The 25,350-nt window shown below is 39.4% G+C and overlaps 1 protein-coding gene across 5 annotated transcripts in view; it reads right to left on the bottom strand.

Annotated features, from left to right (window-relative positions):
* Positions 1-25,128, bottom strand: part of MTA3 (metastasis associated 1 family member 3) — a 133,461-nt gene extending 108,333 nt beyond the window's left edge. For 2 of the 5 annotated variants that reach the window (XM_065058321.1, XM_065058324.1), the window contains exons 1-4: positions 24,509-24,662; positions 22,240-22,307; positions 20,245-20,338; positions 1,265-1,391 (exon numbers count right to left, since the gene is read on the bottom strand). In XM_065058321.1, coding sequence (XP_064914393.1) covers positions 1,265-1,391; positions 20,245-20,338; positions 22,240-22,307; positions 24,509-24,536 — 317 coding nt within the window. In that variant the 5' untranslated portion in view covers positions 24,537-24,662. Of the gene's footprint in view, positions 1-1,264; positions 1,392-1,567; positions 1,677-20,244; positions 20,339-22,239; positions 22,308-24,508; positions 24,665-24,924 lie in introns of those variants that run through there. The other 3 variants (XM_065058322.1, XM_065058323.1, XM_065058325.1) reach the window with 3 other exon arrangements.
* Positions 25,129-25,350: the final 222 nt, after the last annotated feature.

The following is a 25,350-nucleotide window of genomic DNA, read 5'->3' on the forward strand; positions in this document are numbered from 1 at the left end:
GAAGATGCAAGTCATCACTCTGCATTTGCCTGCTGTACAGCGCTGCATGAACTCGAATTCACGTGTTTTTCTGGCTTCTTTTTGAAGTGTGTACTGGAGAACCTCTATTGTATTTGCTCCCTGAGTTGTGAGGTGAAAAGACATTTACAATACTTCCATGTAATCTTCTCTCTAAGAAGAGAACACCTTATTTCGATATCTAAATGTCAAAGTAAGTAAAAGAAACTGCTCAGGATTATTATCTCTATGCTATAGTTGGAGAAGCAGAGGTTTGACAGTTAAATTACTTTCTCAAAGTCAGAGAACAAGTAGCTGAATCAAGCACAGAAAATTAATACAAAAATGTCCAGCTTCCAGGTTCTATGTTGGGAGTGAGAAAGATAAGCCACACATTTGCCAATGAGAGAGAAAAATACACAAAGTGTTTCTCCTATCGAAGCATATACACTTTGGCTTTTTGGTAGCTTCGAGTCATCTGTGATCTGAAATGACTGAGAGGAGCTGGCTGTAATAAGAAAACAAAATTCCTTCAGAATGCAATATAAGAGCCCTTGTTTTACACTTACTACACGCCTTACTGTCACTGTGCTCTTTCTTTTCCATTTCCAGATACATCATCCACACCCCCCTCCACCCAAAAGAATTTGCTTAAATAGGAGATGACATGAGCCCTTGCATCATTTACAGACAGAAACCAACAAACCCTTTTTAAGCTTTAGCAAGCTTCTTCCTACATTAGCATTAGGGCAATTTAAAACAATACTTGAAATGCTTTTGCAACACTTAGTCAAAGTCAATCATGACTTCTTCAAATTTACTAAAGTTGGAGTAATTTTATTTTTAAATGCACGCAGCCCTAAGTTGCAGATCTGACCACATTTGAGTCACTGCCTCCTTTCCAAACCCACCTGTGGTTTCCCTGGGCAGACAAAATGGTCAAAGTTCCTCCAGCCAGCAGAAGAAGAATTAATAAAACAACTCTTCCAAAGTAGGGACAGACTGACTTTATGCTACGTTATCCAGTGATTCTCTAATTGGCGAGCCAGAGCTCTCAGATTCTTGTCCCTTCCAAGGCTCCAACACAAAGTAACAGAGGAAAAACTTAAGGCAGTTCCACAGCAGTTCATGAGACAATGTGGCACAACTCAGCTGTGATCAATCACCTCTTTTTGCAAGATAAAGGCTGAAGTGTTCAAGCAGGTGGGCTACTGGCAGGCAACCCACCCCAACAGAATACTCATATAAATTATATACTACTTCTTACCTGATATGCGTTGCTGGAAGGGACTCATACTGGCGAGAAAGGAAGAGCTCTCTGTGCTTCAACTGATGCTTCTGTTTATCCGTCAAATCAACCTCAACTGTAGTTTCAGACTCTTCTTCAACTTCTTCTGCAGAGAAGCAGAGCGTAGGTCGAAATTAACTCTGTTGCATAACATCATTGCAGCCATTTCACTTGATATCCCCCCCACCCTTAGCAACCTCCCTTTGTATTTCAAAAAGAGGAGTTTAACAAGACTACAGTTTACATAACTCAACAGAATATTAAGTATTTTGAATTGTATACCTTCTACTGAAACTTTCTAAAAGATTATGCTCCTCTCCTACTGTACTATGCGCCAACGTCTTTCACACGGCTGTAAGAACAATCCTGAGAACATTACTCATTCCTCTTTTTCATCTTCTTTCATCTATTTTTTTTCTCCCTCTGGAGGTGCCTCTTGCTTCCTGATCAGTTCTGGCTTACAGTTCCTGTTGCTGATATTGGTACTACTAAAACTTTTACAGAAGTCCTAGGAAAAAGCATACTTTCTATGAACAGAAATTTACTGAAACACAATTGCAGTTTAAGACTGCCAAATCAGAGTCTAAGAACACTGAAAAAGCCTTCTGTGTAGTCAGTATCTAATAAGGTCAACATAATAGTTTACTTACATATTTAAATAAGATTTGAAATTATTTTTATTTTAAGCAAGACAGCACTATTTAATTTAGAAGATAGCATCTATAACAGCAAATTGTAAATTATACAGTTCTTTTTGAAGGATCTTTTCAGTTTTACAGCTACTTTGAAATTATCTCATATTACCTCATGTATGATAAAACAAAGGAAATCATTCCCTTTTAAAGATTTAAAGCAACTGTAAACTGAGCACAGAAAGGAAGAGATAAAAGCGGATACTAGAAAGTGTCACGTACAGAGTTAAAGAGCAAAGTTCACAGTGGTTCCTAACATGCCACAAGACGAGAGGCTCTGTAAAATGGCTACCCTGGGATCTTCACGGCTGAAATCTACCTTCCTAGTGGATTCTTGGGACATGCAGAACTTGAATCTACACTTCCCCTAGTTCCCCCAGAAAAGACAAAAAGTCTCCAGGAATGCTGTATGAAAAAATACAGGCACTTCAAAACTTCTACATTTGGCAATTTTCTAACTGCTTCATTATCCATCAGCTGCAAAACCAAGCGTACTTTACAAAATATTTCTTGGAAATTAAGAAATGAAACCTCAGCATTAGGTGGTATTTCAATAACTACCTACAAGAGATCACGTCATCCACTCTATCAACCATAACCATTTTTACAAACAACCTACAGACACTTTCTCAAAATGAAGCCTCCCTGTATCCTCATGGCAACCACAGTTCTCTCCAAATGCAACACTTCGTTTTCTTTTTTCTTTTTTAACTCATGCCTGTGTGCAGCTGATTCCACTTCTAATAGTTCTTTCCAAGAAAGTGATAAAGAATACACTCTGATATAATGAACTTCTTCAAACCCAATTCCATACAACTTAAGTCTAGCTTGCTGTAGACTCCCCAGTCACCTTCCTTGTTTTAACATGTTTTGTGGGGAGATACAGTAAGAAAAACAAAAACGTAAACAAGACACCTGCCCCAGCCTCACCTGACACATGTACAGGTTCAAGTCAGACCACAACTCAGTTCAGAATTATTCTGGCATCTATAATACTAACAATAAATAAAGCTTAAAAAAATCTGTGCAAGGGCAAAGCAGTTTTAAATAATTAATTAAAAAACAGAAATTAAAAGGGCTTATGTTTAAAGCAATTAATAGCTATTATTCATTACAGAAAATGACCATTACAAGCTATATTTGTATTTCTATGTTCACGCATTCCTATTTCTTCCTAAAATACCAAGACATGCCAGTGGTTACTCTATTGTTCTGAGTTGGTTTGTGTTGTTTTGTTTTGTTTTTAAATGTTACTGCTTGCAGTATTCTACAGGTCCAAAGTTCTCAGTTGGCTATTTATTTCCTCTCTCCTTCCTGAAAAATATCAAAGCAAGATTGCGTTATAACCATCTGAAAACAGCTGACATAAAGCAGACCATTTGAAAAAAAATTTAGGCATCCAAACACAGGTGTCTGGGGCCATTTCAGATTGACATATCCAAAACATCTGACTGCGGATATGGCACAAAACATGGGAGAACATGTGCCATTTTAAAGTGGCTGCAGGTAGCCAGAGATTATATTCCAGAGAGTTTAAAATGGCTTTAGACACCTATGCTCAAGTATCTCAAAAGCTCCCCCAGACTAAGAATTTCAATTAAAATAATTTTACAAAAACCCCACAACTTTAATCATATATTTAGCGTGTTAAACTTATTCATAACAAGAAACTGTTGATCTAAGAGTCTGAAGCTGAAATTAAATGTCTCCTACACACACCTCTGGAAACACTCTACACCTAAACATGAAACAATGTAACTTTTTTTGGAGTTTTAGAAATAAAACATGTATGTTTTATTCACAATGATCTGACAAGTTCAGTAACTAGAACAAACCACGACCAGACACAGAAAAGTTCTTAACACAATATAATTTATCATCAGGGTAATTTTATAATATTTAAAAAAAATCCTAACAGTATGATCAGTATTAAGTAAGTTTTCCCCAGTGGTTACACAAACCTGTACCACGGAAGGAAACACTGGAGAACATGAAGAAGTGAGAAAACTGAATTTGCTTGACGGCAAATACAAAAATGATTTGCTTTACGGCAATACAATGAATTCTCCACCTGAACAAACCTTTAGATAGCTGCTTTCAAACCAGGTTTTTGCACAGATCAGGCCTTAACACCTATGAGAAGAAAAGTGGTGAAGAACTTCCAGTACTTTTAGTGGTCTCTTCACCTTTTTGACTCAGATTTGCAGCACATGTGAAATTCAACTTTCCGAGGAGAGAATATTCCTGTCCAAAGGAGTGAAATGGAAAGTACCTACAGGAAACCATAAAAAAGCACTAAGCTAAGCACATTTTCAGCACTCAGGAAGAGAAATAAAGCAATGGCTCAGAGTGAGCAAACATTTTAATGGAGCAATATGGTGATGACACCCATAGGCCTCACTGTTCCAAGATTAGAGAGAAAACAAAACACAATTTCATATTGTTCAGCTTAAAAATATTTTGAAAGTCTTAGGTATGACTACAAAGATGAATACAATCAGTTTTTGAAAATGACACAATCCCCTTTAGGCCCTGGGTGAGGTTTAAGATAACGCTGTTTGGTAGTAGTTTTCCTGGCTTACAAGAAGTATTTCATTATTTAAAAGAAAAATCCTGGAGAGCAAAAGCAGGCATCTTCAGCAAGCTTTTAAAGCTGTAGGTCTATTTATTATACATGGGCTTTCTAACCAGCAACTGTAAACGCTTATTTTGATCCCGAAAACTAGAGAGATCTGGTGCTACTTTCAGTGGCAGTACTGCAGGCCCTTTCCCTTTTTTCCTCTGATGTAAAGAAGACTTAACTGACTCAATCAAGCAGCCAATACTGGGAATAAACAGTAACCCTCACTCATTTTACATATGCACCACCACCTTAAAAACATGATTAACTCTTTTTTTTTTTCCTTCTTCCATTTAATTTGTGGGATTCACTGTTAGAAAATGGTGTGTTAGTGAGCGTGAAATGAAGATGCAATTGTCCATGCCACCTAAACTCTGTATACAGTGCCTTTGTTTATAGTTAAGTAATGAGATGACTCAAACTCACCACTATGAAGAACTGTTTGTTTTTACAAGTAAAATCAAACTAAACTGAGGGCAAGCCTTTAGACACACAATGCACCCATTTAATAGAAAATGGTTTAAAAATAGCTAGAACTAAAAATCCTGAAAGAGACTTAAAGTTTTAAATGCAAATTAAACCACTCTATAGTTAAGCATCAGCTGGTAAACAAGTTAAATACTTCCAACAAATTACTCTTCCTTAACTCAGTCAAAATAACCCACCATGTTCTGCCCTTGTCTACTGCAACAGAAGGAAAGAGAGATTAGTTTAAATACTGAAGGCTACCTTCAGGGAGGAGCAATAAATCCTCAAAGGAAGAAGAAAGCTGTCCCTCTATTGCCACCAAACTGCTGACAGTGTTATTTTCGGCTCGAGGTTGGCTGCATCACAGAATCATGGAAACAGAGAGTAATTCAGGCTGGAAAGGGCCTCAGGAGTCTCCAGCACAAATTCCTCCTCAAAGGAGGCTCAGCTGTGAGGTCACCCCAGGTTACTTAACATTTTATTCAGTTGGGTCTTGAACACCTCTGAGGACAGACATCACATAACCTCTCCAGCAACCTCTCCAGCATCCCATAACCTCTCCAGCATGGTGAAATCTTATATCTAATCTGAATCACTCCTGTTTCAATTTAGTCAGTGCAAAGAGTCCGACTCCATCTTCTCTACAACTTTCCCACAGGCATGGGGAGTCCACTTCTTCTCCAAGCTGAACAGGCCCAGTTCCTGCAGCCTCTCCTAGCAGGGCAAGTGCCCATCATGGTGGCCTCTGCTGAACTTGCTCCAAGCTATCAGCAGCTTTTCTGTATCAGATGCCTAAAACTGGATGCAGTACCTAGATGTGAAGCAAGCAGTGCTGAACAATTGGGGGGGGGGGGGGCGGTAATCACTTGCCTCAATCTACTGGCTACATGCTTGGTGATACAGTCCAGGATGCTGCTGGCCAACTTGGTTGCCAGGGAGGTGCTGTGTGCAAGCAGCCCCAGGGCCTTTCCTGCAGAGCTGGTCTCCCAAGCCCCTGTCCTCAGCCTGTACTCCTGCCAGGGGCTCTTCCTTCCAGGTTCAAGACTCGGAATTTGTCCCTGCAGACCATCTTCAGGTTCTCAATATTCAAATTCCTCCTGCTTTCTAGGAATTCCTGACTACCAGCCCTTCTCTTAAGCATATCACCTGGTCATCCGCCCCGCATAGTGTCACCTGAAAATACGATAAGGTTGCACCACATTGCTTGCTCCTGTCACTGATAAAGGCAGGGCCCATATAGATACCTGTGGGACTCTGCACTCAGTATGAGCCCTTAACCACCACACTCTGACTCAGACCATGCAATTAGTTTTTTATTCACCCAGTTGTCCCCAGATCAATTCCAATTCCTTGGCCTGGTGTGCCTACCAAAAATGCTCGTGACAGCACAAAAGAAAAAAGCAGGAGTGAGAGACCTAGACTGGGAAGACATGAGAAAAAACAAGACCATTTCTTCCAACAGTAGCACAGACTAATGCTAAATTGAATCAGCAGTGTAAACAAAAACTGAGGTGCATTAACTTAAACTTCATTGCTTTTAATTTTAAAACGATATCTCAGCTTAGCTGCATCTCGTTTATGCAAAGTTCGATGGAGAGACTTAAATCACTATCACGATTTGTGAAGTTACAGCAGTTTCACTAAGGTTGTTAAAACACCTTTAAAATTACATCAGTGTAAATTTCAGTTCGAAGAACATCACTAAGACTTACTTTCAGAAGAGTTTCTAAACCTTCTTCCTTTGCTGCATAACTTTTTCTTCTATGTTCATCCCAAAAACCATACACATCATAGGTATCACCAACATATTTTAAAACCCAGAGATAAAAAGCTGAGAATGCTGAAGAGCAGCAAGTTTACCACACACATCAAAGGAAAGATGGCTGTGCATAAGTCTCTCTTAAGCTTAGCTTGTTGTGGCAAAAACATCAAGCACATTTGGCAGCGACATGCTACAGCAGAAAGAATTACAAACATAGATTTTGGGGGAGAGGGAATAAATCTATTTACTGCCAAAATGAGTACAAAAGATAAACATTAAGTCCTACCATCTGAACAACTTTATTCAGACCGTGAATGAAGCACTCTCTTAAGTGAGCAGCTGGCCAATTTGCTCATCTGCATGAGGCTTCTTGCCACACATGTTGTACTCAGTTGTGATATTTAACCCCCTAGTGCTGCAGTAAAGCAGTTTAATCAATCTGTGAGTTAGACTATGCATGGTTATATTGTCAATTTGACTGAGAAAGCATTTACCAAAGCTGAATTAATTAGCTCTACTTACACCATGGCTGTTGGGACAATGTTGAGATGGCTATTACAACATCTAACATCAGTTTGATACCTGCTGTTACTGTCAGATAGGATTAGAAATCTAAAGCACCATTTGCACGGATTACAAGTAATTTATAATAGATAGCACATTACTATCTAAAGTGTGAATCTGAGCAATTCTGCAAGCAGAAGAAAAAAAAGACTGATCAGTTGTGCTTACAGAGAACAGGTATACTTTTCATTTCTACTGGACAGCACAGATATACACATGGTCTCTAATGGCTTACCCAGTTTTCTCACACAATTATCCAGGTGATCCTCCTACACCACCTCGTAATTGTTTATGACCTCCTTTAGAAAAATAAAGAAATAATTACACTGCACAACCATTAAGAGCTAATATGACATACCTTCTCTCCAATAATTATTTCTAAATTATTTCTAAAATTATTTCTAATTTTATTATTTCTAAAATCATACAAAAGGTTTTTTCAAGACAGTAAGTTATAGTCAACCAGGTAACTCATGTTTGTCACAGGCCTATAGCAAAAATACTTAATGAAAACTGTCACAGTTTTCATTACTGGAAAACTTCACCTTCCAAAAGTTGATGGATGGGTTTTTTGGGTAACTGGTTATGGAGATTTTTGAGAGTAAGGAGGTCACGGGTGGAAGGCAGGGAAGGATTACCGTCATAAGTAGTATGAGTAATGATGTGCTACATTAGTAAATAAATCCTAATAAATTAAATATGACATGAATAAACGCAAGAGTAAGCACACTAGTTTTTAACCCTATGATTCAGAACTGCAAACTAATTTACAGCAACACTACAGAAGAGTCCCACAGAAGCATGAAAACAGTAACATGAAGGCAACGGTGAAGGAGCAGGCAATTCTGTACTTATAAATCTAAACTATAGTTTTCCCCTCTCTCCCTCTTACTTTTTGTCTCACCTCTTCAAATGCAAACTCTTCCAAATAAGAAAATATCCTGTTACAGGGCTCAAAATGTGCTTGGTCATGTGTATACCTGTACAAACTGTGACAACCTGTTGCAGCACGCATGGGGCAACAGTCCTGCACAACGTTTCTTTAAGCAGCTCGTTAGCAGCCACAAGCAGCAGACTCAAAATTGTGCCACCGACACAGTTATTTAAATTGTGATGAATATTTTCAATGTCTAATTACTGGTATCAAGCTCATCAGCTGAATCAGAAGCCAATTAATAATTTTTCCAAACCATAAATATGTTTAGAGCTGTGGCGGGAAAGTGGAAAGTTCTTGTTCTACCCTCAAACCCAGGCTGGTTGACCAACCCACAGAGCAGAAGCACACATGGTGAGTCTGACACCGTCCAATAAATCATTTTTTAAAATCTATCATCTAGCTCAACAAATACAAAGGCTACCTGCAACAATGCCTGAATGAATAATTTTAAGACCTGTGTTTGAGAACAAGGAGATTTGTCTCTCTTATTTTCATGAAACTGATGCTATTAACTTTTCCCATCACTTGGATATTCACTGTTTCTATACAGACCTCCTGCTCGTAATATCTCGCTACAACATGATGGTCTTTCCTTTAGAAGAGGCAACAAGTGTGCCTGATCTAGCTAACAAGTTATATAGTGGCCTATCTTTAAGAAAATGCAATGTAAATATTAACAAAAGCCAGGGGGGAGGCATGTAGAAAACTAAGAACACACACACACACACACACACAAAATTCTCTGAAGTTTTCTGTAGGAACTCAGAATCCACATTTAAGATCTACACTGGCATTAGAGGTAAGGATGAAAGGGTCATCAGGCATTGGAACAGGCAGTCCAGGGAAGTGGTTGAGTCACCATCCCTGGAGGGGTTTAAAAGACACATAGATGTGGTGCTTAGCGACATAGTTTAATGGTGGACTTGACAGTGTCAGGTTAATGGTTGGACTTCGTTATATTATAGGTCTTTGACAACCAAAACGATTCTATGATTCTATGATTTTCTTTCACTGTGTGACAATGATAAATACAGAGCTTCAGAGATCTAAACTGCTTTTCTAATATACAATTCACATCCTCCATAGCAGGTAAACAGCATTTCAAAATTTGTTGGCAGAGACAAAAAGCACAGATTGTACAAGCACTTTCCTACCCCTACTCAGAATGGCATATGATTCTGCTTATAAAATACAACTTCTTTATCTTGTACAGTATCTCCTTCCAGAAGGGCTGAATTTTGTTTGATTTTTTTTTTTTTTTTTCCCCAGGGAGGAAAGAAGAACCAGGAAACAAAAGAAAATTATTTGTATATCCTGTTCTTGAGTAAATTTAACCAAAATACATTAAAGCTCTATGTGCAGGATTGTAAAATGAGAAGAATGTTATCCAAGATAATGTCTGCTCAATGCCAGCACGGTAAGAAAGCTTTTCTGTTCACAGACCTGACAAGATAAGCAGGAAGAGGAGTTCATTCACTCTGATAGTCTGTGTAAGACTTAAATTCCTTTTTTTCCATCTTCAGCTACATTAGAGATTTATCTTCCAGGATATATCATTTTCTTGATGCATGTAAAAGGATCTTAAGACTCTAATTAATGGGAACTATACATACAAACTGAGAAAGGTATAAAGAGATATGAATATATGTATCAATTTGGAATTATTAACACTGTTTTGTTTATAAATTCTTATGCCAGTGGGAAAAACAAACCAACCAATCAGCATAAGAATAAAAATCATATTGTATTAACTAGTCAAATCCTTAATACATATGCCATCTTTGTCATTTTTTTTACTAAACGGAAATAGAGGTCAAGTAAAGCAAAGAAGCTTTTCTTTTACTCTCAGTGCTTTGTTTTGTAGACAACACATTCAAATACCACATTTGCTACAGTATCAAAATATCAAAAATCATTGTTTATTCATTTCATACATGTTGAATGTTCACTATTCTGATCCCAGCTTTTTTTTTCCCCTCTTATTATGAAAAAAATTAAAAACATAAAAAGAGGGAAGAGCATTATGAAAGTATATCAAGCTAGTCACCCTTTGAAGGCAAATATAAATATAAAAGCTGTCCATATATCAAAGCCCTTTTTCTTGTATGATACTTGGCAACTGAGTCCTTGGCCCCTTGAGGCCCTACCAAGAATAATAGCATCAGGATTTCACTCCTGACAGCAGCATCACTCAAAGGGTCTGGCCTAAAGGAACTGTCACATAGCAAAGGGCCACAGAACCCTGTAGGAATAGGTTACAGGTCACTGACCCTGCCAACACTAACAATTTCTGCACTGGCTTAAGCCAAAACAAGGCTGCACTTTTGATACAGGAAACTGAAACATAAGTCTCTTCAGCGTTGCATATCACTGTCACAATCTCTCACAGAAACAAGAACAGACAAATGAAAATCTGTCACTCAGCATATCAAAAATGGGAAAATTACTAATTTAGTTTTGCTGTTTCTTGGTACATGCTTAACCTGTTGTACAAGCAGAAAGTGCGCATGTACTTACATAACCTCTGGATGTATGCATATACAGTGCTCTATACATAGCCCAGCAACTATGCAATCTGCACAGGGAAGTCATCTTATGCATTGTGAGAAACCTGCAAACAAGTTCTGGATTCAGACAGTGGGTAACAGTCAAAATGAACTACTTAGCTCCCGAAAGCCTTTTAGGAATTTGGTATTGTAGAACAGGCTTTCACTGAAAAAAAAATTGCAAGTTTTACTACTCAGACTTGATTTGCTCATAGGAGTGATGTATTCTGCATTAGCATGAAACACCTCTCTGCAAGGATCCTTGCAAAAGCACTTATGTAGCACATCAAAGTCAGAATAAAAACCAGGTTCACACTACAAATCTTCCCTTGCTCGGATAGGGTTTCAAACAGTAGCTGAGGGGGAAAAAAAAAAACGTATTGTTCCAACAGACAAATCACATCTCCAAACAGCAGAGCCATTCCAGCCACCCATGCTGATACTCCATGTAGTTTGTGGCATGTCAAACTCAATATATACGGTAACTTCGAGCCCATATCCTGTTATTTATGCAGGGTATATTTAACAGAAAAAGAGTTTACAGACAAACCACAGAACTACTACACATATTAATCTTATCTGCTAATTCTACTTTTTCCATAATGCCTCACGCCATATATATCCTGAGCAGTGCATGAATCAGCTTGGGTAGGAAGCACTATGATCTTTTTCACTCAGCGCTTTCACGCTAAAGCGAGTAAGATCCATCTCTGTCATCATGTGTGAAGTCACAGGCATGCATGAGGGTTACTGAGGACAACTATTCCAGACTTCATTCCACTGCATGATACAGATATTCAAGATTTATTGCCTGTAAGCCTTTAAGCCATCAGGCCTGATCCCAAATACATACATTTAACTGCCACTGTACGATGGGAAAAAAAGTCATTCTATATTAACAGTGAATTTACATCATTCAGATTTGTAAAAGATGCAAACTACTGATTCAATTAGAATATCAGAGAATTCTTTGAAGATGTAAAATGCATCTTTTATTGGAACTTTACAGATAGAGATAAGCTAGCAATATTTTCGTAGACTAAAATTTATGCCTCAGGTGCTGCGGTGCACTGTGGGTGCACTGGGGAGAAAGTGGGAAGAGTCACTTAAATTTACAAGCCAAGAAAAAAAAAAAAGTAGGACTGAGATTATAGAAATCTTGGATGTGTGAAACATCCTATTTGTCTTCATGAGACAAAAAATTATTATCAGTAATATCAAATTAAATGTTACTAGTATTTTGCAGCTCATCAGGAAAACAGTGTAGGATCATTGGCCCGCACAATTAAGAAACGTTAAAGAGGAAAAAAAAGGGTTAACAGCTAAAAGACACCAGTTATGTGCTTTCTACAAACCAAAAGAAGCCCAGAAGAAGTAGTATGGCAATACCGAAGCACACATTTAATCTCGAACACTGGGAAATGAATCCTAAGGAACACAGGGAAACAGAGAATGTACAACGCCTGGGCAGGTTTCCATAAATGCTGTCTCCTTTCAACAACTCAAATGTGAAGAATTTATTTTGTGAACAGAGCTCAAAAAAGTGTCACCTTCTTATGTACCCCACTGAGTCCCTTCTCCACTGAGGAAACATGCTAAATAAATAATTTCAGTCATTTAAGTAATAAAAACAAAAGCTGAATTTCAGATATCTATTAAACAGCTTTAAGCATAAATACAGATATTTCGCCACATTGCACTCTCTACAGCAAACTCACAGTGTTAATCCAGATTTTTGGTTGTTTTTACATTGACAGAGATGGGCAGAATGTGTTCAAGCCTTTTAAATTCTGTGTTCAGAAAATAAGATTTTTGAACTTTAAAAAAAAAAAGTCTAGGTATGAATGCCCAAAATTATATCATTTTTAAGAGGTCAAAAGACGAAGTACTAGTTCACACAGTTACACAAACTAACTGCATCGAGTGGACAGTATTTTTATATGTGCAGAACCCTACATACCCAAACACAGCTCACATATACTCAGGTGAAAAAGATATATTTACACAGGTTTTCCATCAGAGCTAAGAACTCCTAAAATTATGAACTTAGTTGGAAATCCATTCACTCTATTAAGAGAAGATCATTAACGTTCACAATGTAACACAACATTCTGCACCAAAGAAAGAGTCTGAACGGCCACAGCAGTTAATAACTCCACAAGGTAGTTAGAGCTGACAGTGAACTTGTTAATGAGACAACGCACACTACAGTTAACTACTAATTTTAAAATGTCATTCACTAAAAGACGGCTCGGATATTGTCAGAAGCAAAAAGCTCCTCATTACTGCTTCTTTATTGCTTTTACTGTTGAAGGGAAAAAAAATTCACAAGTTTGTAGTTCTTGCACAAAAATCAAATGAACAAAACACATAATTTATGAGCCTACTCTAAGTGCCATTGGAAAGGATAATTGGGAGCCTTGAGACAAGTTTCTCCTTGGCGAAAAGGATGTAATTTTGGACAAGGCTTGCTCTATTTCAGGAAGTTATGAATTTTTCCCCCTCTACAAATAAATCACAACTGAAAGCATTCTCTTGGGCAAATGAAGGAAAACTTCATGTTCCCTTGTTTCAGGAGATCAAAAAGTTCACGTCTTCCTGACAAAAAGCCCCTACTCCTCCAGCTCATTTTCCATAAAAGTGATAGTTACACTAATATAAAAATACCTTAGCATAAAAACTACTCCGCCACTGCTTAAAGAATTTGTTATCTGTATCATCCTTAAATGTCTCACCCACATCAGAGACTTCGGGATCCCCAGAAGCAACACAACATACTTGAATTTGCTAGTGCTTAGTTTATATGTCTCTATTAGTTGACTGTAAATAAGTATAATGCGTAAAATTCCCGTCTCAAGCAAACTCATTCTCCTTAACATTCCTGGCTTAGTATATGTGTTTTTGTCTCTGTTCACCACCCCATCTTCAAAGCAAACCCAGGAGTATTCTGATGGCTTGCTCACAGACGTGGACTTCTGAAAGACTTGCCTTTTCCTCAAAGAAAAGAGGTCAAATATGTCAGGACAAAAATAATTTTCTCCTAATTTTGGGTACACATCGGGATGGTGGGGAGGGCAAGTGGACACAGATGACAGGGCCAGTGACACTGAGTTGCAAACAAACACTAGTTTATATTTACAGAACCTTGAGATTAAGAAGGTAGCATCTCACCAAACCAGTCACACCAGTCTGCTCACCCACCCCCCCGGCATACCTAGCAGCCCAGCCGCCTTCTTCCTTATAAATGCTCCATGAGATTCTCCTGCCTTTGATTCCCAGCTCTGCCTTCCCACCCCTCAGCTCCTTTTCCTCCTGTTTAACATCCAGCAAAACAGTATCCCTTGTCATAGCGTGGTATCAACAGACCAGTTTTCTTAACAGAAAGCAGGAAAGAGGCTGCCTCACCTAGTACAATTAAAAAATAAATGGCAATCTAACAGAAAACCTTCAGAAAGCCACTAAATTCCATAGAAGAGCCACATACACATTACTGCAAGAGGAGCAAATAAAGTGAACTCTCAAGCTGCAAAGACTTCTTTCTTTTTTGCACACACCTGACCATAAGTAAGACCCAAAAGCTTTTGTTTCTGGTTTACTTGTATCAAGACCAATGTGATTCTATGACCACCTTTTCATTCAAAGGATCACCTGCTGAACAGGCAGCTCTTTTAACTTCAATTCCCCAGAAAGAGTAACTAAGAACTCCATGTGCGTCTGAACATCCTTTCCTGTAGGATGGATGTCAATCTCTACTAGCACTACCAGCAGAGTGAACTGTCTTAATTCATTCCCTAGAAGTGGGATGTAGGATACAACAATATAAGCATTCATCATGTAAAAAAAAAATAAATATATTTCAACCTTTAAAATTAAGAGGGTGGAGAAAATAGATCATATGCAAGGGAAGAATTAACACCCATCTCTCACATTCATTTGACCAAAGGTGCTACTAACTAAACACAGGCTATGGAGTCAAGAGGCATTCAAGGGAACTAATGTAACTAAAAAAAAAAAAGCCAATTTAAGGTTTCAAATAAAATCTCCAGTCAAAAGATATTTTTTATGCCAAGACATTATATGATTTAAGTAACAGAAAGAGTCTCTCATCTTCAAGCAAGTTTTCAGAAAAGAGACTGATTAAATAAACATGATATACTTTCTGAATAACAGCCTTTTAGTTTGATGTACACAAACTACTATGATGAAAAAGAAACACAACAACAAACACAACACCAAGTTTTTGGTTGTGTTACCATCTGACTGGACAAAAATAACCCAGTAATTCTAAATGTTTTGAATTATACTCCAATATGTGAATAAAAGAACACTGAGCACAAAGCATTTAAGTGGTTTACTCTAGAGTTCTCTATTTAATCTCCACACACACAGAACATTTTCTTATACAATGAATATCTGAATTGCCCTGTTCTTGTTTTAGTTCTACGTACACTTGAGAAAAATACTGAAAAATGGAACCTTCTAAGTTGTATTTCTTCAGTTGTTGAAAATGAAAGGAAAAACTCTCGTGTGATTTTCCTGGAATCGAGTATTAAGAATGGCACTATGCAAAGGCAACCAAATATTAAAAAATCTGATGACATATGAAAGGAATTCACATTTCATATTTGTCTGTCTCTGGGAATATTAATGAGTAATCTGCATTACTGTTAAATATATTAAACAATATTTCTCAAGTTAATCTCATTTTCTTGCCATCTTCTACACTACTTGTTGCTTTACTGGAACAAAACACTTCCCAAAAATCAGATGGAACATGCACAGCTTCATTCTCTTGAATGCATGTGGCAAGTATTATGATGCTAATGTAGGCTGATAATATGCAAAATAACTCTGTTGGTTTGTGGTGGTTTGTTTTGTTTTGTGGGTTTTTTTTTGGCTTTGTTTGCTGTTTTTTTGTTTTGGTTGTTTGGTTGGTTTTTTCCCCACAAATACAAAGCATCTTTACAAAACTGCTGTGTAAGATCCAGGACTGTTCAAACACTCTTGATATCAATATACAAAATAAACTCTTCGTTTTCATTTGTAAGGTGCTTTGAGATATTTAGTAGGACATATAAATAAATAGGTATTGATGTATTAAACAGTCTTTACCAACCTTGACAAGAACTTTTAATAAGAGCATCACTTTACAGATACAGCAACAGAGAGAATTCTTGGTTTCTGATCACAACCCATCAGTGCCATAACAAGGTCAGAACAGAGGACGGACTCCCAACTGTTCAACAGGAATCGCTAGATCACTAGTGGGACTCTTCCTTTGTTCCTATAAATCTATTGAGTACAAAAAATCTGTAGCAGAGACACGATTTTGCAAAGCACTGTGACATGAAACATGAGTGTTCAAGAGATGAAGGCTAAGAAAAGTCCTAAAAAAAGTGTGACTATGAGAAGTCCATGATCCCCACAAAGAGCAACTGAGACTGAAAAAAAATTTTGACTACAGGTTCTGTAATGTAGAAAAACTCAGTTTTACCTTTGATCTCTCAGTCACTGAAACAACGTCTCAGATTTTTTTTTAAGTTGACTCTTGTCTCATTCACAAGGGCATCAGTTTCGCTAATGAGAAAAAAATACTTAGTACATGTGCTTTACCATAGGCCCAGAAAAATTCTGAGCATTTGGTCAGGTGCTCAGCATGCCTAAGTCAAAGCAAGTTCTCTTAATAAATCAGAAGACAGAGGCCTCTGACAACAGGAATTTTTTTAATCTCCTCCGCAGGTAGTTGACTAGGCAAAAGCTGTTTCAGGAGCTGCAATAAGCGAATGACTTCAGACATATTATTACAAGAGAGCACATGACCAGATAAAGGATTTAAAACTGTAAAAAATGGTATCATGCACTCAGGCTGCCTTACTCAGCTTCAAGAAAGTAATAGTGCATAAATCTACTACAAAAGAAGGAAATACAGAAGTTGAGCCCTTCACTGTAGCCTAAACCCAGTGCTGGTGCAGAACTAGTACAGTCCCCCCTCCCCTGCTATTAAAACCTTGCCTTAAAATATTAACATCAACTCCACTTTAGGTAAAGGATCATCTAAATTCTATACATGCAGCTACAGATGGCAGTTTCTCTTTCAATCACACCATTTAGTTAGAGAACATTTCTGTGCCACCCCTTTAGGTTTGCTTCACCCATTTTAACAAGCTGTGTGGTTTTGTCCCATCTCTCCAAGTTCATTTCCTTGTGTACTTCAGTCATCTGCTGCAATAGCTCTTGTACTGCCTGTGGTCTTCTATTCCGCTCTTTTCCTTCTTTCCCCTTAAAATAAGCCTTACTTCGCAGCACAAAGAAAAGAAAGATCCTCTCACAGTGACCTATAGTAACAGCTACAACCTAACAGCTAGTGTGTGTTACAGTCCAAGAAGAATCCCCTACTCAGTACTGGAGGCTGCACAGTATTTTGGTTTGACTTTCAAGGTGGTCTTATACCTGGTTTATACTCACAGAGATCAAGGGGAGAAAAAAATAACATCTTCAAGGGCCCATAAAACATCCAAAACCCCTGGATTTCAGCAGCTGCAGTTAACTAATGGAACTACTCCCAGATCTAGACTAACATCACACATGATGCTGGTAGATAAATAAAAATGCTTGTTAATTAACTTCCACCAGAAACACCAGGGAAAAAAATGGAGGAAATGCCGTTTTTTCAGATCAGCGTCAGATGCTTTGAAATCAAGGGAACTCCTCTGCCCCTGAATATTTCAGAATGACCTAAAGAAAACTTCGTTTTTTTTCTCCCTATTTTATATGCTGAAACTTATTTGAAGGCATCTCAAAAAAAAAAAAAAAAAAAAAAAAAATCCCCAAACCAAAAAACACTCCCCCTCAAAAAAACAGTATATTGACTCTTTGCCAGTGATAATGTCACAGATGTACTTAATTCCATTATTCTTTAAAACTGTTCTGAAACTTATTCAAGTTATTGAAAATTTGTTCTTAAAGTTGCAAAATATTTTCTTACAAAGCGGTTTTCTTCTCTTATTAATGGGACCATACCTATGTCACAAAATGCAACCTTCAGAAACCAAAGTGTTACCCAAAACATCCTAATCCCCACCAGCCAAAATCTTCAGAAGTGCATTACCCAGGACAGTTTTCCCTATCAGAAATAAAAAAAAATAACTGCTAGCCATACAAAACATGGTTAGAAAAGTTCAAACAGATCTTATACTTAAAAGACTACTCTAGACATGTATGCTGGAGTACGCAGTCACTGAACTAGAATCTTCATTCCATAAGAAACTCACTTAATTTAGCATTTATTTTGTAATAAACTAGGTAGAAGTGTTGAAGCACCAACATTTTTAGGTATATAAAACATTTCCCAAACATTCAATTCATAAATATACAAATATTTTGTTTACATACATCATATTTTTAAACAGTACACTGTGGTATTCCAGAATCAAAACATTTAAATTGATTTGACATTTAACTACATCTGCTGTATGAGCTGTATGAAGATCCAGGCGAGCAATCCTTCACTATGTGCTGTCCCCTATAACTATAATATGCTTCATAAAATAACTCAGCTGTACAGATTCTACAGACTGGTCAGAAAGAAAATATTATGTACAAAGAAAACGTCCACAGAGAAACCTAATTCATAAGAACAATGAGTTAGAAGACTTATGACCTGCGAGACAGAGGCATCCTAAAGATGCTTGCTCAATCAGCTAGAAATTACATTTCTATTTGCTTTCTAGAAAACAGCAAGAGAACCCCAATAGAGAAAACGTGATGGAAGATTCCACGGTACTTCTACTGACACCAACGAACCCCTAGCATGCTATAGTAGAAGAGCAACAGACCGTCAACAAGTCCTTTATACCAAAGTGCTGACAAAATGGCAATCGACAACTCACAAAAGAAACAGAAAAATCTTATTCACTTTTCCATGTTGAATGATGCCCACAAAACTAACACACCCTGTTCTGAAAAATAAGCCAAGCCCTCTTGTTTTAAAAATCAAATAAATAAAAAAAACACCAAACAAACAACTCTATTTCCAGCAAGCTGTTATCCTTTTCATACTTCTCTGCCCCCTCCATTAGACAAGAAAAACAAACCAAAAAAAATCTCTAGAAAGCTTAGTGAAGCTCAAAAGAAGTTTACATTTCTATACATTTCATATGGAAGAACTCAAAAGACTATAATGATTGTGGGAGCAGACTACCATAAACTAGATCACCAATAATTATAAAGCGTACCTTATTATGTTAGAAAAACATTTAAATAAATCATCCTCTTAGAACATACACAAGATGTATCTTTTTTCTTTAAAAACCAAGCTAGTACTTCACACTAGGTACTCAAAGCACCTGCACTTCTCTAGGGTCAATGAAAGGATAAAACAAAAGCCAAAATGTGGTTATTTCTCTTCACTAAAAAGCACTTGTATGAGTAAAATTACCAGAATTTTACATTACTCCATCATATATCTGCACACAAAATATGGCACTGGGTAATGTCTTTAAAGAAATTCATCCTGATAAATTACAGAACTGAGATTTATAATCCATACATCACTTATTCACATGTTAATTTTGAAATTTCAAGTATCATTTATAATCAAAATGTTATTTAATAGTATATGGCAAGAAATTTACCAGATGTTGACTTTTTAACACTTCACTTATTTACCAACATGAGTGAAGTATTTTGCAAATAACTATTTTCTCAAACACCTCAGTTTTTTAGGTTCTGATTTTATCTTCAGAATTACCTTTTTAATTATCAAGTTATCAAAAAAAAGGTAGTTCAGTTGTAGACGGAATGGCAGCTACCAGAAAAAGTTAAGTTCATGATGAAAACAGGACTTTTTCCCTATTACCACTTGTTGCTTTCCTGAAAAACTAATGAGATGATACTTACAATATTTTACTGATTAATATTGACAATTATCATAAATGCACATAACAGCTATTTTACAATCTCCCATGATTTTCAGTCTCCAATGATACCTTTCATTCTTTACAATAAGCAACACGTGTTTGTGCCTAACTCAAAAGTAGTCAAATCAAACCTCCACGAAAGCTGTTGAGCTTAAATCGACTTACACCGAAGATTTCATTTCGATATAAAAAAGAAACATATCTGAAAAAAATTCCTTTTTTTTTTTCCTCCAAACAGAGATTTCAATCACTTTAATACAGCTTAACTTAAGTCCTGGAAGCAACTACTAGGAACATGGCCAGTATCAGATAATGTTAAGCATCTAACTGGATATTAATTAATACCTAGTATAAATATATATCCCTCATGCCAAAGAAATGCGATTTTAAGCAGCTGCAGAAACTGAACAGGCTTTGATAGAAAGAAAAAACACCCTATACAATCTACTTACTAGCATGCTTATCTGCAAGCATTATAAGGCTGTTGGAAATGTCTCTTCGCCTGTAAAAACACACCACTTTTGCTTCCACGTTTCCATTGGCAGTCTACAAAAGAAAGATGAATCAAGTCAGAATGTATCCTTTCTCAGCTGAGCAATACAAATTAAATGCCTTCTGTCTCCAATTTTCCCTTACATTAGTAGTTCTCACACGATCAGTCAGGCTGAAATCAACAGAATTACTCAAGAAAAAACTTCCTGATGCAGGCCAATATCAATTTCCGATCCAATAAAATAATTTCTTATATAGTCCTAAGAATGTATACATTATTCAGCTGGTTAGAAATGTAATACCAGTATCATGTTAACATAAGAATCCTTAACAAATATTAGAAGCTTCTGAAGATTTCTTTGCAATTCAGCTTTAGACAGAAATGTATGGCATTTTTTTCAAATTCATATTTAATAAAACATTATTTATTTGAAATCTCTCTGCAGCTCATGAAAGAGCTCTTTAGTTCAGAGCTGTTTTCATGACTCATTACAGGGATGACACTCTTCAGCTGGATAACATAAAGAATCCACTAATATTTGAAGAACTGTCCCCTCTTTCTCATTACATAAAGTACAAGATTAGTTAATTACCTGGAGTTACTTATTTAAAATTCAAGATATGGCACTGAAAAGTATCCTGTTTTAATTAAGTTTCTTACCAAAAAAGAAAGCATCTTATCTGCAGTAAAATAACAACCAAAGCATTTCATTATATGTTTGTATAACATCTCCATTTTTGCTGAACGCCTTTAACACATGAAAGCACATAATTCACAATTATGATATCTGGACTATATCCTTGAAACTCTCTTTGGGGGAAAAAAAAAAATAATTAAAAAAAAATCAATACTCCATTGCTCTAACATCCATAAGCAAGATTAAATTATAGCAATGCAGTTTAAAGATAATAAACATTACATCCAGAACATGATTGGAATCACTTCAATCACTGTAAATAAAAAAATATTCTTCTCCAATAAAAGTCCAAAAACGATTTGCCATGCAGAAGCTCAGTGGATGTTGTGTCAGACAGCACTAGCAGGCAATGTGGTTGATGTCTGCTATGGAGCTGTGTTATGTTCCATCAATAAGACGAAAACTGTTTGCAGGTCACCAATTTTTTAATTTACTTTCTAGCCACAGGAAAAAACAACAACAACAACAACAACAACAACACCTTTATCATTATTTACATCGCAACAGGCATTTTGATCATTAACTTTACACATAATGTGTAAAGTTAATAAAAATAGTGCTTGATGGAGTACTAAAAATATGTCATGCTAAAAAAAAAATTTAACAATCCCACACCACTCTTGGTAGTACAAGAATAAAGGAAAGTAATTGTGTTTTCCCCAAAATGACTCACTAAAGTCTCCATTCTTTACAAAAACACACTCAGAATAAAGACAATGAATACTGTCTCTATTTCTATCCAAAAGCCCATCCTTCATTCACAGCTGCCAATAAGCAGAGCAATAACCAGCCACAGAAGCCCCATATGCTGTTATTTGATCACTACAAAGTCTCACTGATACCTACTAGCTCTTTACACATACATCCAGAAGCAGACACATGGCATGATCACTATCATTCCACATGGATTCAACTGTGCCATCACCATATACAGAACTAAATTCATTCCCTTCCTCAAGGATTCATAGGACTGGATTGGAATTTGTTTTACAGCAGAGTACTCCTGTTTACCAGAAATCATCAACTGGGTGTTTCATTAGATAACAAGGCAAAATTACAGTATGTCAATCACATAGCAAGATTTCAGTAACTGAAACATACACAAAACACAGAGCAAATTTCAAAAACCAAAATAAAAATACCACACCAGAAAATTCTACCCAAATAAATTCTCATGGGATTAAAATCATTCTCAGTTTTTGAAAAGTGCACTGACTGTTGTCAAAGGTTAATCAAGAATCTTAGACACTTGCGTACCTTGTTAAGTTCTTCAATTCTCCTAATGAGATATGGATTGCTGGAAGAATTTTCAAAATAAACATAATCTGCAACAGAAAAAAGGAAAGATATTAAAATATAAAAAAATACTACGTAAAAGCATATCATTATTAGTGCAAAAATTTTCTTCTAAATCTAGAAGTTGATAAAAAGCTAAGATTTTTTAGTAAATGCTAAAACGGTGAATTATCTCTATACTGAGATGTAACGTAATTTGTTCCTAAATTCTGGTTGTAACTGCACTACACAAGCTTTAACAACCATGCTGAAACGTACACCTTGTGCTGGAGCTTACATTGTAATTCAGCAATCCACACACTTCATAAATCTTGATATAAAAGCTGTAGTTTCTCACAATTGATGAGGGAAGATTTAAGAATTGAGCGCTTTAGTGAGTTTCGATATTACGGAGATAAATATTTCTGTAAAATATGCTACCTCACATTTATTATCAGGTGCTGTGACAGCACAGTTGTCCAAACAAGTAATGTACATTTTATGACACTTGCTTTTGTTGTTGTCTCTGTCCAGTAATGTGCAGACTATATTAAGCAATAACAGTCATGAGGTTAGTGAGGTTCTTTCAGGACAAAATCTCTTATAGCATCACGAATAGGAAAATATTTTCACAGAGCATATGGAAGTTTACTCATATCCTGAAAGCTACTCCCATGTAACATGCAGCACATTTCCTTCAATAGTTTTCTCAAAACTTGTTCTTGTCAAATGAAAAAGTGTCCACCAAATGCTAACCACACTTTACATTTGGTATCTGACTCCACACCACACAAACTTTATTTAAAAAAACTGGGTGGGGGGACCATAATGAGGTATAAAACTCTTCTGCAGTGCTTTGACACTAGGCTAGAGTGAAATACGAGAATCAGGGAGCTCATTTGGCTCTAAAGAAGGAATATGATCGCTAAACATTGTTCAAAATTGCTTATTAAAATAACAACAACAACAAAAAAGAGAAGTGATGACCGAAGAAGCAAACCCTACCCAGATTTCAACAGTACTGCTCAGAGAAGGTCTACATTAACGAGTAAAGCTGACAGGATTACAACCTACACCACCTAATGAAGGAGCATGCAGATGGACCGTGTGTGTGGATGTATCCCAAAACAGAAGCAGACTGTAACTAACTACTACCACCCCTCATTCCCTCACATCTTACATCTCACCTCAGGCTGCCGAGGAGAGAGGAGGAGGAGACAAGCCATTTTTGAGCACCAAGTACTGAAAGCCCAACTCTGAGCAGTGCACCTGAGCCACAGCACCAGGAACACAGCCATGCTCACGCCGTGAGGGAGGGCAGTGCGAAGTTATCGGTGTCTATTTCGACAGGCTGAGGGGTCGGGACATGAACGCTCGCAGGGTTTTACCGCCCAAGTGCCTCCCTATGCCAAGCAGTCACGTATCCGCGCACTCCTCTGGGGTCACGTCGGTCAGCATGAAAGCTGACAGAAATCCCCTGGTTACACAGCCGGATTTATTATTTATCCCCGGGAAAAGAAGGAAGACAAGGCGAAACTTCGCCGACCAAGGAAGGGAGCGGGGGTCGGGGGGAGGCTCGGGGGGAAGCGCCACCGGGCGCCCCTCGGGGCGGGCGCCGGCTGCCCAAACCACGCCGCCCGGGCCCACCAGGCCGCAGCACGGCCGGGCCGAGGCAGGCCCCCGGGTCGGGGACGCACGGCCCCGGTAGATCGCCCCCCGTTCGCCTCGCAAGCGGGGCAGCTCGCTGCGCCGGCTCGGCGGGTGGCGGGGCCGGGGGTCCGCCAGGCGGCCCCTTCGCCGAGGCGCGAAGAGAGGCCATGCCCAGCCCGCGCCGCCGTGAGGGGGCAGGAAGCCGGCGGCGCTGCTCCCCCCTTCCCCGCGGAGGGCGGCGCTGCCCTTCTCCTCCTCGGCGGTGGGGGCCGGCCTCCCACCCGGCGCACAGGGCTGGTGGGGAACGAACCTGCGCCCTCCCCCTCCGCGCCGCGCCGCCGAGGGCCCGCGGCCCCTTCACCGGGGCCGGCTACCGCCTTGTGCCGCCTGCCCGGGCCTGGCCGCCCCGCTCGGGGCCATAGCGCGGGCCGCAGCAGGCACAGGGGCCGGTGCGCCTCTCCGCAGCCCGGTGCGGGGCGCGCAGGTCCCGGCACGGCGCGCACAGCCCGCGGCTCGGCGGCGCCCCCCGGCTGGGTCCTGTCCCCGCTGCCGGGCGCAGGGTCCCCCGGCACCGGGCGAGCACTGCCCCATCCCCACATACCTCCCACTCGGTACATGTTGGCCGCCATGTCTGCGCTCTGCGCCCTCCTCCTCCTCCCGCCGTCTCTGCCGGGCCGGGCACGGAGGGAGCGGCTCCCGCGGCCCCCCCGCCCCGCGCTCGCCCCCACCCTGCGCCACCCCTCCCCGCCCGGGCACAGGACAGCGCCGCGCCTCCCGGGGCCGCCGCCGCCTCGGCCGCTTCCGGAGCCGCCCGGCGGGGAAAGGGTTAAACAACCGCCCCCCGCCGCTTTCCCCTCCCCCCCGCGCACCGGCCCCGGGGCGGGTCGGAGGCCCGGCCGCAGGTGGGGCGGCTCCAGCGGGGCCTGGGGCCGGGGCCGCGCACGGCGGTGGCGGCGGAGATTGGGGTGCGCGACCCCCCGGTGCCGCTCCCCGCGGGGGCAGAGCGAGGTGCCTTACCTCACGGCCAGCGCCGGCCTCCGAGGCCGCCACATTTTGCGGGCTCCCGCTGCTTTGTCCCAAAACTCGGGGGCGCCGCGCTGCCGGGAGCGGCTGTCACCCCCTTCTTCCCGTCTCCTCTCCGGCCCCGCTGGATTTTTTTTTTTTAATAATGGTTGCTTCTCCCCCGGCGCCGCTTTGTCCGCTGCAGCCGAGGCATCTCCCCGCCTAGGTAACTCCGGGTAATAACACACAGAAAGTTTCTCACACGTGTGCGCAGCACCTGTTGATGGTCGATTTGGCGTCTGGTTTGTTCGCAGGACGGGGCCGGGGGGAACCAGCCCGGCTCCGGGGCACCCCGGGTACCAGAGCTCCCGGAGAAGCCAGCTTGCTCAAACAGGCAGCAGAAAGCATCCCCGGCGGGATACAGATAAATCTAGCAGCTCA

This window comes from Columba livia, chromosome 3 (assembly GCF_036013475.1).
Source record: "Columba livia isolate bColLiv1 breed racing homer chromosome 3, bColLiv1.pat.W.v2, whole genome shotgun sequence".
In the NCBI taxonomy this organism is placed as follows: domain Eukaryota; kingdom Metazoa; phylum Chordata; class Aves; order Columbiformes; family Columbidae; genus Columba; species Columba livia.